This window comes from Oncorhynchus kisutch, unplaced genomic scaffold (genome assembly GCF_002021735.2).
Source record: "Oncorhynchus kisutch isolate 150728-3 unplaced genomic scaffold, Okis_V2 Okis07a-Okis12b_hom, whole genome shotgun sequence".
Lineage (NCBI taxonomy): Eukaryota > Metazoa > Chordata > Actinopteri > Salmoniformes > Salmonidae > Oncorhynchus > Oncorhynchus kisutch.
The window spans coordinates 17,045,618-17,060,616 of NW_022261984.1; the positions used below are offsets into that span (position 1 = coordinate 17,045,618).

Genomic DNA, 14,999 nt, shown 5'->3' on the forward strand with positions numbered 1-14,999 from the left:
TCTGTATTATCACATTCTAACACATCTATAATTTAACTAGTCACACCCCTTTATCTGCTGTCTGTATTAACACAGTCTAACACATTCTAACACATCTATAATTTAACTAGTCACACCCCTTTATCTGCTGTCTGTATTATCACATTCTAACACATCTATAATTTAACTAGTCACACCCCTTTATCTGCTGTCTGTATTATCACAGTCTAACACATCTATAATTTAACTAGCCACACCCCTTTATCTGCTGTCTGTATTAACACAGTCTAACACAGTCTAACACATCTATAATTTAACTAGTCACACCCCTTTATCTGCTGTCTGTATTATCACATTCTAACACATCTATAATTTAACTAGTCACACCCCTTTATCTGCTGTCTGTATTATCACATTCTAACACATCTATAATTTAACTAGTCACACCCCTTTATCTGCTGTCTGTATTATCACAGTCTAACACATCTATAATTTAACTAGTCACACCCCTTTATCTGCTGTCTGTATTATCACAGTCTAACACATCTATAATTTAACTAGTCACACCCCTTTATCTGCTGTCTGTATTATCACATTCTAACACATCTATAATTTAACTAGTCACACCCCTTTATCTGCTGTCTGTATTAACACAGTCTAACACATCTATAATTTAACTAGTCACACCCCTTTATCTGCTGTCTGTATTAACACAGTCTAACACATCTATAATTTAACTAGTCACACCCCTTTATCTGCTGTCTGTATTAAAACAGTCTAACACATCTATAATTTTACTAGTCACACCCCTTTATCTGCTGTCTGTATTAACACAGTCTAACACAGTCTAACACATATATAATTTAACTAGCCACACCCCTTTATCTGCTGTCTGTATTAACACAGTCTAACACAGTCTAACACAGTCTAACACATCTATAATTTAACTAGTCACACCCCTTTATCAGCTGTCTGTATTATCACAGTCTAACACATCTATAATTTAACTAGTCACACCCCTTTATCTGCTGTCTGTATTATCACAGTCTGACACATCTATAATTTAACTAGCCACACCCCTTTATCTGCTGTCTGTATTAACACAGTCTAACACTTTCTAACACATCTATAATTTAACTAGTCACACCCCTTTATCTGCTGTCTGTATTATCACATTCTAACACATCTATAATTTAACTAGTCACACCCCTTTATCTGCTGTCTGTATTATCACAGTCTAACACATCTATAATTTAACTAGTCACACCCCTTTATCTGCTGTCTGTATTATCACAGTCTAACACATCTATAATTTAACTGGCCACACCCCTTTATCTGCTGTCTGTATTAAAACAGTCTAACACATCTATAATTTAACTAGTCACACCCCTTTATCTGCTGTCTGTATTAACACAGTCTAACACAGTCTGACACATCTATAATTTAACTAGTCACACCCCTTTATCTGCTGTCTGTATTAACACAGTCTAACACAGTCTAACACAGTCTAACACATCTATAATTTAACTAGTCACACCCCTTTATCTGCTGTCTGTATTAAAACAGTCTAACACATCTATAATTTAACTAGTCACACCCCTTTATCTGCTGTCTGTATTAACACAGTCTAACACAGTCTAACACATTCTAACACATCTATAATTTAACTAGTCACACCCCTTTATCTGCTGTCTGTATTAAAACAGTCTAACACATCTATAATTTAACTAGTCACACCCCTTTATCTGCTGTCTGTATTAACACAGTCTAACACAGTCTAACACAGTCGAACACATCTATAATTTAACTAGTCACACCCCTTTATCTGCTGTCTGTATTAACACAGTCTAACACAGTCTAACACATCTATAATTTAACTAGTCACACCCCTTTATCTGCTGTCTGTATTAACACAGTCTAACACAGTCTAACACATCTATAATTTAACTAGTCACACCCCTTTATCTGCTGTCTGTATTAACACAGTCTAACACAGTCTGACACATCTATAATTTAACTAGTCACACCCCTTTATCTGCTGTCTGTATTAACACAGTCTAACACATCTATAATTTAACTAGCCACACCCCTTTATCTGCTGTCTGTATTAACACAGTCTAACACAGTCTAACACATCTATAATTTAACTAGTCACACCCCTTTATCTGCTGTCTGTATTAACACAGTCTAACACAGTCTAACACAGTCTAACACATCTATTATTTAACTGGCCACACCCCTTTATCTGCTGTCTGTATTATCACAGTCTAACACATCTATAATTTAACTAGCCACACCCCTTTATCTGCTGTCTGTATTAACACAGTTTAACACATCTATAATTTAACTAGCCACACCCCTTTATCTGCTGTCTGTATTAACACAGTCTAACCCAGTCTAACCCAGTCTAACACATCTATAATTTAACTAGTCACACCCCTTTAACCCCTTTATAATCGTATGACTCACCTCTGACCCCTGACCTCTGAACTCTTGTCTCCAGAGTTCAGCTCGGGGGCGGGGCCTATCTGTAAGGATCCTCTTGGTTGGATGTTCTCCCGCCTCGACACAAACTTTGACCTCCAGCTGGACCAATCAGAGCTCAGCAGGCTGGGGCTGGACAGGAAGGAAGGCTGCTCCGATGCACTCTTCACTTCCTGTGACACACCCACCGACACACACCCCGACACACACCCCGACACACACCCTGACACACTCCTCCTCTCCAGCGCAGAGTGGTGCACCTGCTTCCAGAGATACACAGGTGAGGAGGTACACACACACACAAACACAAACACACAAACACACACACATCAAGACACACACACACACACATTAAGACACACACACACACACGCGCACCAAAACACACACAGCTGAACCACGGTACACACACACAGGTGAACCACGGTATAGACAGGTGATCTATGGTATAGACAGGTGATCTACGGTATAGACAGGTGATCTACGGTATAGACAGGTGATCTATGGTATAGACAGGTGATCTATGGTATAGACAGGTGTTCTACGGTATAGACAGGTGATCTACGGTATAGACAGGTGTTCTACGGTATAGACAGGTGATCTACGGTATAGACAGGTGATCTATGGTATAGACAGGTGATCTATGGTATAGACAGGTGATCTACGGTATAGACAGGTGATCTACGGTATAGACAGGTGATCTATGGTATAGATAGGTGAACCACAGTATAGACAGGTGATCTATGGTATAGACAGGTGATCTACGGTATAGACAGGTGATCTACGGTATAGACAGGTGATCTATGGTATAGACAGGTGATCTACGGTATAGACAGGTGATCCACGGTATAGACAGGTGATCTACGGTATAGACAGGTGATCTACGGTATAGACAGGTGTTCTACGGTATAGACAGGTGATCTACGGTATAGACAGGTGATCTACGGTATAGACAGGTGATCTATGGTATAGACAGGTGATCTACGGTATAGACAGGTGATCTACGGTATAGACAGGTGATCTACGGTATAGACAGGTGATCTACAGTATAGACAGGTGATCTACGGTATAGACAGGTGAACCACGGTATAGACAGGTGATCTACGGTATAGACAGGTGATCTACGGTATAGACAGGTGATCCACGGTATAGACAGGTGATCTACGGTATAGACAGGTGATCCACGTTATAGACAGGTGATCTAGTGTATAGACAGGTGATCTACGGTATAGACAGGTGATCTACGGTATAGACAGGTGAACCACGGTATAGACAGGTGATCTACGGTATAGACAGGTGATCTACGGTATAGACAGGTGATCTACGGTATAGACAGATGATCTACGGTATAGACAGGTGAACCACGGTATAGACAGGTGATCTACGGTATAGACAGGTGATCTACGGTATAGACAGGTGATCCACGGTATAGACAGGTGATCTACGGTATAGACAGGTGATCCACGGTATAGATAGGTGATCTACGGTATAGACAGGTGATCTACGGTATAGACAGGTGATCTATGGTTTATACAGGTGTTCTACGGTATAGACAGGTGATCCACGGTATAGACAGGTGATCTACGGTATAGACAGGTGATCTACGGTATAGACAGGTGATCTACGGTATAGACAGGTGATCTACGGTATAGACAGGTGATCTACGGTATAGACAGGTGATCTATGGTATAGAGAGTTGATCTATGGTATAGACAGGTGATCTATTTTATAGACAGGTGATCTACAGTATAGACAGGTGAACCACAGTATAGACAGGTAATCTACGGTATAGACAGGTGATCTACGGTATAGACAGGTGATCTACGTTATAGACAGGTGATCTACGGTATAGACAGGTGAACCACAGTATAGACAGGTAATCTACGATATAGACAGGTGATCTACGGTATAGACAGGTGATCTACGGTATAGACAGGTGAACCACGGTACACACACACAGGTGAACCACGGTATAGACAGGTGATCTACGGTATAGACAGGTGATCCACGGTATAGACAGGTGATCTACGGTATAGACAGGTGATCTACGGTATAGACAGGTGATCTATGGTATAGACAGGTGTTCTACGGTATAGACAGGTGATCCACGGTATAGACAGGTGATCTACGGTATAGACAGGTGATCCACGGTATAGACAGGTGATCTACGGTATAGACAGGTGATCTACGGTATTAGACAGGTGATCTATGGTATAGACAGGTGATCCACGGTATAGACAGGTGATCTACGGTATAGACAGGTGATCTATGGTATAGACAGGTGATCTATTTTATAGACAGGTGATCTACGGTATAGACAGGTGAACCACGTATAGACAGGTAATCTACGGTATAGACAGGTGATCTACGGTATAGACAGGTGATCTACGGTATAGACAGGTGATCTACGGTATAGACAGGTGATCTACGGTATAGACAGGTGAACCACGGTATAGACAGGTGATCTACGGTATAGACAGGTGATCTACGGTATAGACAGGTGATCCACGGTATAGACAGGTGATCTACGGTATAGACAGGTGATCTACGGTATAGACAGGTGAACCACGGTATAGACAGGTGATCTACGGTATAGACAGGTGATCTACGGTATAGACAGGTGATCTATGGTATAGACAGGTGTTCTACGGTATAGACAGGTGATCCACGGTATAGACAGATGATCTACGGTATAGACAGGTGATCTACGGTATATACAGGTGATCTACGGTATAGACAGGTGATCTACGGTATAGACAGGTGATCTACGGTATAGACAGGTGATCTACGGTATAGACAGGTGAACCACGGTATAGACAGGTGATCTACGGTATAGACAGGTGAACCACTGTATAGACAGGTGATCTACGGTATAGACAGGTGAACCACGGTATAGACAGGTGATCTACGGTATAGACAGGTGATCTACGGTATAGACAGGTGATCTACGGTATAGACAGGTGATCTACAGTATAGACAGGTGATCTACGGTATAGACAGGTGATCTACTGTATAGACAGGTGAACCACGGTATAGACAGGTGATCTACGGTATAGACAGGTGATCCACGGTATAGACACCATGTATTTCTTCCCGGAGTCCTATCCCAGTTTATCCTGTTCAGGTGTGCCAGGTCTCGTTAGAGCTGATTGCTGCAGCTGGAATGACTGGCTGGCAGGGGTTGTTGTCTTTCAGTGTGCTGACTGGCAGAGGCTGTTGTCTTTCAGTGTGCTGGCTGGGTGTTGTAGTCTTTCAGTGTGCTGGCTGGCAGGGGTTGTAGTCTTTTAGTGTGCTGGCTGGCTGGGTGTTGTAGTCTTTCAGTGTGCTGGCTGGCAGGGGTTGTAGTCTTTCAGTGTGCTGGCTGGGGTTGTAGTCTTTCAGTGTGCTGGCTGGGGTTGTAGTCTTTCAGTGTGCTGGCTGGGGTTGTAGTGTTTCAGTGTGCTGGCTGGCTGGCTGGGTGTTGTAGTCTTTCAGTGTGCTGGCTGGCTGGGTGTTGTAGTCTTTCAGTGTCCTGGCTGGCTGGGGTTGTAGTGTTTCAGTGTCCTGGCTGGCTGACTGGGGTTGTAGTGTTTCAGTGTGCTGGCTGGGGTTGTAGTCTTTCAGTTTGCTGGCTGGGGTTGTAGTCTTTCAGTGTGCTGGCTGGGGTTGTAGTGTTTCAGTGTGCTGGCTGGGTGTTGTAGTCTTTCAGTGTGCTGGCTGGGGTTGTAGTGTTTCAGTGTGCTGGCTGGGTGTTGTAGTCTTTCAGTGTGCTGGCTGGCTGGGTGTTGTAGTCTTTCAGTGTCCTGGCTGGCTGGGGTTGTAGTCTTTCAGTGTGCTGGCTGGCAGGGGTTGTAGTCTTTCAGTGTGCTGGCAGGCTGGGTGTTGTAGTCTTTCAGTGTGCTGGCAGGCTGGGTGTTGTAGTCTTTCAGTGTCCTGGCTGGCTGGGGTTGTAGTCTTTCAGTGTGCTGGCTGGCAGGAGTTGTAGTGTTTCAGTGTGCTGGCTGGCTGGGGTTGTAGTCTTTCAGTGTGCTGGCTGGGGTTGTAGTGTTTCAGTGTGCTGGCTGGGGTTGTAGTGTTTCAGTGTGCTGGCTGGCTGGGGTTGTAGTCTTTCAGTGTGCTGGCTGGGTGTTGTAGTGTTTCAGTGAGCTGGCTGGGGTTGTAGTGTTTCAGTGTGCTGGCTGGGGTTGTAGTGTTTCAGTGTGCTGGCTGGGGTTGTAGTGTTTCAGTGTGCTGGCTGGCTGGGGTTGTAGTCTTTCAGTGTGCTGGCTGGTATTGTCGTGTTTCAGTGTGCTGGCTGGGGTTGTAGTGTTTCAGTGTGCTGGCTGGGGTTGTAGTGTTTCAGTGTGCTGGCTGGGGTTGTAGTGTTTCAGTGTGCTGGCTGGGGTTGTAGTCTTTCAGTGTGCTGGCTGGCTGGGGTTGTAGTGTTTCAGTGTGCTGGCTGGGGTTGTAGTGTTTCAGTGTGCTGGCTGGGGTTGTAGTGTTTCAGTGTGCTGGCTGGGGTTGTAGTGTTTCAGTGTGCTGGCTGGGGTTGTAGTGTTTCAGTGTGCTGGCTGGGGTTGTAGTGTTTCAGTGTGCTGGCTGGCTGTACTAAAGTCCCACTAAATCCACTAGCCTGAAATGCAGAACCTGTTTTGTGCTAACCTTCCACTGCTTGTACCCTGTGTCATTACCAAACATGACAGACTGGATTTCTCCAGGCTACAAATCCACAGCAACAATGGGATTTATACATCTTCAACTAGACAGTAAACTATGAACTTTACATGATTTATAAATGAAACATGCTTATTTCTGACCAACACAACTTTATTCATGGGAGCGTACAGACATTTTATAAACTTGACTCATAATGAAAGAAATGATCGTACGCAGAAATGTAACAAGTATAAAAACATAAGCACATTTAATAAACACTGTTTCTGGGCATTCATTATTTGTGTGATCATAGTCCAGGGATTTATTCACTAGGAACCAAACAGACCCAAAATGGGTTGAAACAGGGAGGGACTTAGCTGATCTTGTCCAATAAGAAACACTTGTTTTTGTTTTCTGCTGCAAAACCGCTGTGCTACGATGTACACTAATGAATACACCCCTGATGTGTTCCGTCTCTCCTTTCCAGACTCCCCCTGTTGGTCTGAACTGACCAGTATTAACAAGAAACAGGCTGCGGAGAAGCTACCGGGTGAGTCTCCAACGTACACACTAACCTCTCTCTCTCTCTATGACCCCTGACCTCTATAACCTTTGACCTCTAAACCCCTGACCTCTAGGTCAGTACCTGCCAGTGTGTGACGCAGAGGGCTACTACCGGTCCCACCAGTGCCACGGCAGCAGCGGACAGTGCTGGTGTGTCGATCGCTATGGCAACGAGGTCGCAGGGTCACGGACCCACGGAGCAGCAGACTGTGGTAGGTCCGCGCTAAGCATTCTGGGGGGAAATCATTTCCGACTAACTAATTGGTTTGATGCCGATAAAAAGTTGATTGATTGACTGACTGACTTAGTGGGACCGACTGACCACCTGATTTAGGTTATTTTGGTCATTGATTAGGAAAACATGAAACATAAAACAGAACATTAAAAAACACAGGAACCAGGAAGGAACTGTTACTACTGTTCCTGGTTCCTGTGTTCTGGTTGGCTGACCGACTGACCACCTGATTTAGGTTATTTTGGTCATTGATTAGGAAAACATGAAACATAAAACAGAACATTAAAAACACGAACAGCTCAAGGACAGAACTGGTTCCTGTGTTCTGTAGGGGGGTGTTTAACCTGAGTTCCTTCCTGGTTCCTGTGTTCTGTAGGGGGGGGTGTTTAACCTGAGTTCCTTCCTGGTTCCTGTGTTCTGTAGGGGTGATGTTTAACCTGAGTTCCTTCCTGGTTCCTGTGTTCTGTAGGGGGGGGGTGTTTAACCTGAGTTCCTTCCTGGTTCCTGTGTTCTGTAGGGGGGGTGTTTAACCTGAGTTCCTTCCTGGTTCCTGTGTTCTGTAGGGGTGATGTTTAACCTGAGTTCCTTCCTGGTTCCTGTGTTCTGTAGGGGGGTGTTTAACCTGAGTTCCTTCCTGGTTCCTGTGTTCTGTAGGGGGGGTGTTTAACCTGAGTTCCTTCCTGGTTCCTGTGTTCTGTAGGGGGGGTGTTTAACCTGAGTTCCTTCCTGGTTCCTGTGTTCTGTAGGGGGGTGTTTAACCTGAGTTCCTTCCTGGTTCCTGTGCTCTGTAGGGGGGGGGGGGGTTTAACCTGAGTTCCTTCCTGGTTCCTGTGTTCTGTAGGGGGGGGGTGTTTAACCTGAGTTCCTTCCTGGTTCCTGTGTTCTGTAGGGGGGTGTTTAACAGTAGTTCCTTCCTGGTTCCTGTGTTCTGTAGGGTGGTGTGTAACAGCAGTTCCTTCCTGGTTCCTGTGTTCTGTAAGGGGGTGTTTAACAGTAGTTCCTTCCTGGTTCCTGTGTTCTGTAGGGTGGTATTTAACAGTAGTTCCTTCCTGGTTCCTGTGTTCTGTAGGGTGGTGTTTAACAGTAGTTCCTTCCTGGTTCCTGTGTTCTGTAGGGTGGTGTTTAACAGTAGTTCCTTCCTGGTTCCTGTGTTCTGTAGGGGGGTGTTTAATAGTTCCTTCCTGGTTCCTGTGTTCTGTAGGGTGGTGTTTAACAGTAGTTCCTTCCTGGTTCCTGTGTTCTGTAGGGGGGGTGTTTAACCAGAGTTCCTTCCTGGTTCCTGTGTTCTGTAGGGGGGTGTTCAACAGTAGTTCCTTCCTGGTTCCTGTGTTCTGTAGGGATGGTGTTTAACCTGAGTTCCTTCCTGGTTCCTGTGTTCTGTAGGGGTGGTGTTGGAATCATCTGGAGACCAGGGCAGCGGAGACTCTCTCTTCTCTGACGACGACTATGATGATGATGAAGATGATGCCTTCGTCCTGAGCGACCAGATCAATGACGAAGATGACGAAGACGAGGACGACTATGACGGAGAGGAAAGATATCTATCGTAACTCCGTCGCTCTGCACTTTTCCAGGGGACTTCAGCAGCAAGAATAGTTGCTAGTCGACCTCGTCACCGCTAACAGACTAAAGACATTTCTCTCTCTCTCTCTTCTGTGTCTCAAATGTCCCCCTATACCCTAGTCAGTTCCCCAGGGCCTATTGGGTGCTGGGGGAAGGCAGTTCACTACATAGTGTACAGGGCACCATTTGGGATGGCCCACTCTGTGTTTGTTGTCTGTTCCTAACTTAAAGGTGGACTCTGCAATTTGACACCATCGTACAAAGTGTGTGGGGGGGGGGGGGGACTTCCTGTAAATAACAGACGTCATCAACAACAACAAAAAGCAACTTCAACAACGGAATTGTGATCTATTGGTTTCTGCCCTTTGTGGTGTTTTCAGGAAAATCACAGCATAGCCATCTGTTCTGTTGTTGGTGTTGTCCCGTAACCAGGAAGTGACCTTGCTGTGTATGATGTCATAATGACTAGCCCACCTTTCATAGCTGGTAAACGTTTGTTTATGTTTTCACTTTCTCTGCCGTCTACCTTTTGAATGGCCTACGTGGCTGTAACTCCGGGGAGTCGTCCAATCAGCGAGAACTTCACCGACCAATCAGAGCTAAGAGACTAGTTGATCGACAGCCAATCACACAAGCTGTGGATGTAGTCACATGTGTAATGAGCTCTTTCCTTATTGGACAATCAGTGTGTCCTCTCTCTCTCTTCCTCTCCTCCTTCCTATCTCCTCTCTTCCTCTCCTCCCTCCTATCTCCTCTCTTCCTCTCCTCCCTCCTATCTCCTCTCCTCTCTCTTCCTCTGCTCCCTTCCTCTCCTCTATCTTCCTCTCCTCCCTCCTATCTCCTCTCCTCTCCTCCCTCCTATCTCCTCTCTTCCTCTCTTCCCTCCTATCTCCTCTCCTCTCTCTTCCTCTCCTCCTTCCTATCTCCTCTCTTCCTCTCCTCCCTCCTATCTCCTCTCTTCCTCTCCTCCCTCCTATCTCCTCTCCTCTCTCTTCCTCTCCTCCCTCCTCTCCTCTCTATTCCTCTCCTCCCTCCTATCTCCTCTCCTCTCTCTTCCTCTCCTCCTTCCTATCTCCTCTCTTCCTCTCCTCCATCCTATCTCCTCTCCTCTCTCTTCCTCTTCTCCCTCCTATCTCCTTTCCTCTCTCTTCCTCTCTTCCCTCCTATCTCCTCTCCTCTCTCTTCCTCTCCTCCTTCCTATCTCCTCTCTTCCTCTCCTCCCTCCTATCTCCTCTCTTCCTCTCCTCCCTCCTATCTCCTCTCCTCTCTCTTCCTCTCCTCCTTCCTATCTCCTCTCTTCCTCTCCTCCCTCCTATCTCCTCTCTTCCTCTCCTCCCTCCTATCTCCTCTCTTCCTCTCCTCCCTCCTATCTCCTATCTCCTCTCCTCTCTCTTCCTCTCCTCCCTCCTCTCCTCTCTCTTCCTCTCCTCCCTCCTATCTCCTCTCCTCTCTCTTCCTCTCCTCCTTCCTATCTCCTCTCTTCCTCTCCTCCATCCTATCTCCTTTCCTCTCTCTTTCTCTTCTCCCTCCCATCTCCTCTCCTCTCTCTTCCTCTTCTCCCTCCTATCTCCTCTCCTCTCTCTTCCTCTTCTCCCTCCTATCTCCTCTCCTCTCTCTTCCTCTTCTCCCTCCTATCTCCTTTCCTCTCTCTTCCTCTTCTCCCTCCTATCTCCTCTCCTCTCTCTTCCTCTTCTCCCTCCTATCTCCTTTCCTCTCTCTTCCTCTTCTCCCTCCTATCTCCTTTCCTCTCTCTTCCTCTTCTCCCTCCTATCTCCTCATCCTTTCTCTTCCTCTTCTCCCTCCTATCTCCTCTCCTCTCTCTTCCTCTCCTCCTTCCTATCTCCTCTCTTCCTCTTCTCCCTCCTATCTCCTCTCCTTTCTCTTCCTCTCTTCCCTCCTATCTCCTCTCCTCTCTCTTCCTCTCCTCCCTCCTATCTCCTCTCCTCTCTCTTCCTCTCTTCCCTCCCATCTCCTTTCCTCTCTCTTCCTCAGAAACTGAGGAATTAGGTAGTGATTAAACACGAGTCCCAATGGCCCTCTAGTCTCTATGTAGTGCCCTACTTTAGACCAGGGCCATACGGTCTAACCCCTAGTCTCTATGTAGGGCCCTACTTTAGACCAGGGCTGATATGACTGTGGAGAAACAAATAACAGTGTGGAACAAAATATGAATCACGAACTATTTTTATAGTGAATTGCTTCTAAAAAAAAATGTACCAGATCTGAATCCCAAATGACTCTCTATTCCCTATATAGTCCACTGAGCCCATAGGAACATGGTCTGAATCCCAAATGACTCTCTATTCCCTATATAGTCCACTGAGCCCAGAGGAACCAGATCTGAATCCCAAATGACTCTCTACTCCCTATATAGTCCACTGAGCCCAGAGGAACCAGATCTGAATCCCAAATGACTCTCTATTCCCTATATAGTCCACTGAGCCCATAGGAACATGGTCTGAATCCCAAATGACTCTCTATTCCCTATATAGTCCACTGAGCCCAGAGGAACCAGATCTGAATCCCAAATGACTCTCTATTCCCTATATAGTCCACTGAGCCCATAGGAACATGGTCTGAATCCCAAATGACTCTCTATTCCCTATATAGTCCACTGAGCCCAGAGGAACCAGATCTGAATCCCAAATGACTCTCTACTCCCTATATAGTCCACTGAGCCCAGAGGAACCAGATCTGAATCCCAAATGACTCTCTATTCCCTATATAGTCCACTGAGCCCAGAGGAACCAGATCTGAATCCCAAATGACTCTCTACTCCCTATATAGTCCACTGAGCCCAGAGGAACCAGATCTGAATCCCAAATGACTCTCTATTCCCTATATAGTCCACTGAGCCCAGAGGAACCAGATCTGAATCCCAAATGACTCTCTACTCCCTATATAGTCCACTGAGCCCAGAGGAACCAGATCGTAATCCCAAATGACTCTCTATTCCCTATATAGTTCACTGAGCCCATAGGAACCAGAACTGAATCAAGGGAATAGAGTGCTGTTTGGGCCAGAAAGGGACCTGTTGTTTTGCCCGCTTGGTCCAGTGGAATATAATCTAAGGCCTTGTACATCAAACAGGATCCACTATAGAGACTATGGGTTACTGTTAGATGGGGTTGTTATGGCGTCTGGCTTGGGAGTACAACAGTATCACTATTTAACATTTTAAATAGTCATCTGTATTATACTAGAATAGTTTAACACACACACACACACACACACACACACACACACACACACACACACACACACACACACACACACACACACACACACACACACACACACACACACACACACACACACACACACACACACACACACACACACACACACACACACACACTGGTACACACACACTGGTACACACACACACACACACACACACACACACACACACACACACACACACACACACTCACACACACACACACACACACACACACACACACACACGTAGATGTTATATTATAACATTCATACTGCACTACTAGGACCAACCATATGGGTCGTTCTGGATCAGACTGCACTACTAGGGCCAACCATATGGGTCGTTCTGGATCAGACTGCACTACTAGGACCAACCATATGGGTCGTTCTGGATCAGACTGCACTACTAGGACCAACCATATGGGTCGTTCTGGATCAGACTGCACTACTAGGACCAACCATATGGGTCGTTCTGGATCAGACTGCACTACTAGGGCCAACCCTATGGGTCGTTCTGGATCAGACTGCACTACTAGGACCAATCCTATGGGTCGTTCTGGATCAGACTGCACTACTAGGACCAACCCTATGGGTCGTTCTGGATCAGACTGCACTACTAGGACCAACCATATGGGTCGTTCTGGATCAGACTGCACTACTAGGGCCAACCATATGGGTCGTTCTGGATCAGACTGCACTACTAGGGCCAACCATATGGGTCGTTCTGGATCAGACTGCACTACTAGGGCCAATCCTATGGGTCGTTCTGGATCAGACTGCACTACTAGGGCCAATCCTATGGGTCGTTCTGGATCAGACTGCACTACTAGGGCCAACCCTATGGGTCGTTCTGGATCAGACTGCACTACTAGGGCCAATCCTATGGGTCGTTCTGGATCAGACTGCACTACTAGGGCCAATCCTATGGGTCGTTCTGGATCAGACTGCACTACTAGGACCAACCATATGGGTCGTTCTGGATCAGACTGCACTACTAGGGCCAATCCTATGGGTCGTTCTGGATCAGACTGCACTACTAGGACCAACCATATGGGTCGTTCTGGATCAGACTGCACTACTAGGGCCAACCCTATGGGTCGTTCTGAATCAGACTGCACTACTAGGGCCAATCCTATGGGTCGTTCTGGATCAGACTGCACTACTAGGACCAACCATATGGGTCGTTCTGGATCAGACTGCACTACTAGGACCAAGCATATGGGTCGTTCTGGATCAGACTGCACTACTAGGACCAACCATATGGGTTGTTCTGGATCAGACTGCACTACTAGGATCAATCCTATGGGTCGTTCTGGATCAGACTGCACTACTAGGGCCAACCCTATGGGTCGTTCTGAATCAGACTGCACTACTAGGGCCAATCCTATGGGTCGTTCTGAATCAGACTGCACTACTAGGGCCAACCCTATGGGTCGTTCTGGATCAGACTGCACTACTAGGGCCAACCCTATGGGTCGTTCTGGATCAGACTGCACTACTAGGATCAATCCTATGGGTCGTTCTGAATCAGACTGCACTACTAGGGCCAATCCTATGGGTCGTTCTGGATCAGACTGCACTACTAGGGCCAACCCTATGGGTCGTTCTGGATCAGACAAGGCGACATTGGGAATCACACCACGTATATGGTTTTAGGAAAAAAAAAAAACATTTTTAAAATGTATTTAATTTACTGTAATAAAAAAATATATTGACCAAAGACCTGTCTGTTTACCGGTCTGTCTACCTGTCTATCTGTCTGTCTGTCTGTCTGTCTGTCTGTCTGTCTGTCTGTCTATCTATCTGTCTGTCTGTCTGTCTATAGGTTAATACTGTACTATATAGGTTAGTACCATATGGGTTAGTACTGTACTATATAGGTTAGTACCATATGGGTTAGTACTGTACTATATAGGTTAATACTGTACTATATAGGTTAATACTGTACTATATAGGTTAGTACTGTACTATATAGGTTAGTACTGTACTATATAGGTTAGTACTGTACTATATAGGTTAGTACTGTACTATATAGGTTAGTACTGTACTATATAGGTCAGTACTGTACTATATAGGTTAGTACTGTACTCTATAGGCTAGTACTGTAATATATAGGTTAGTACTGTACTATATAGGCTAGTACTGTACTATATAGGTCAGTACCATATAGGTTTGTACTGTACTCTATAGGTTAGTACTGTACTATATAGGTTAGTACTGTACTATATAGGTCAGTACCATATAGGTTAGTACTGTAATATATAGGTTAGTACTGTACTATATAGGTCAGTACCATATAGGTTAGTACTGTAATATATAGGTTAGTACTGTACTATAT

The 14,999-nt window shown here is 45.6% G+C and overlaps 1 protein-coding gene across 2 annotated transcripts in view; it reads left to right on the plus strand.

Annotated features, from left to right (window-relative positions):
• Positions 1-9,739, plus strand: part of spock3 (SPARC (osteonectin), cwcv and kazal like domains proteoglycan 3) — a 41,854-nt gene extending 32,115 nt beyond the window's left edge. For both annotated transcript variants that reach the window (XM_031814536.1, XM_031814537.1), the window contains 4 exons: positions 2,483-2,743; positions 7,565-7,627; positions 7,716-7,853; positions 9,260-9,739. In XM_031814536.1, coding sequence (XP_031670396.1) covers positions 2,483-2,743; positions 7,565-7,627; positions 7,716-7,853; positions 9,260-9,426 — 629 coding nt within the window. In that variant the 3' untranslated portion in view covers positions 9,427-9,739. The remainder of the gene's footprint in view (positions 1-2,482; positions 2,744-7,564; positions 7,628-7,715; positions 7,854-9,259) is intronic.
• Positions 9,740-14,999: the final 5,260 nt, after the last annotated feature.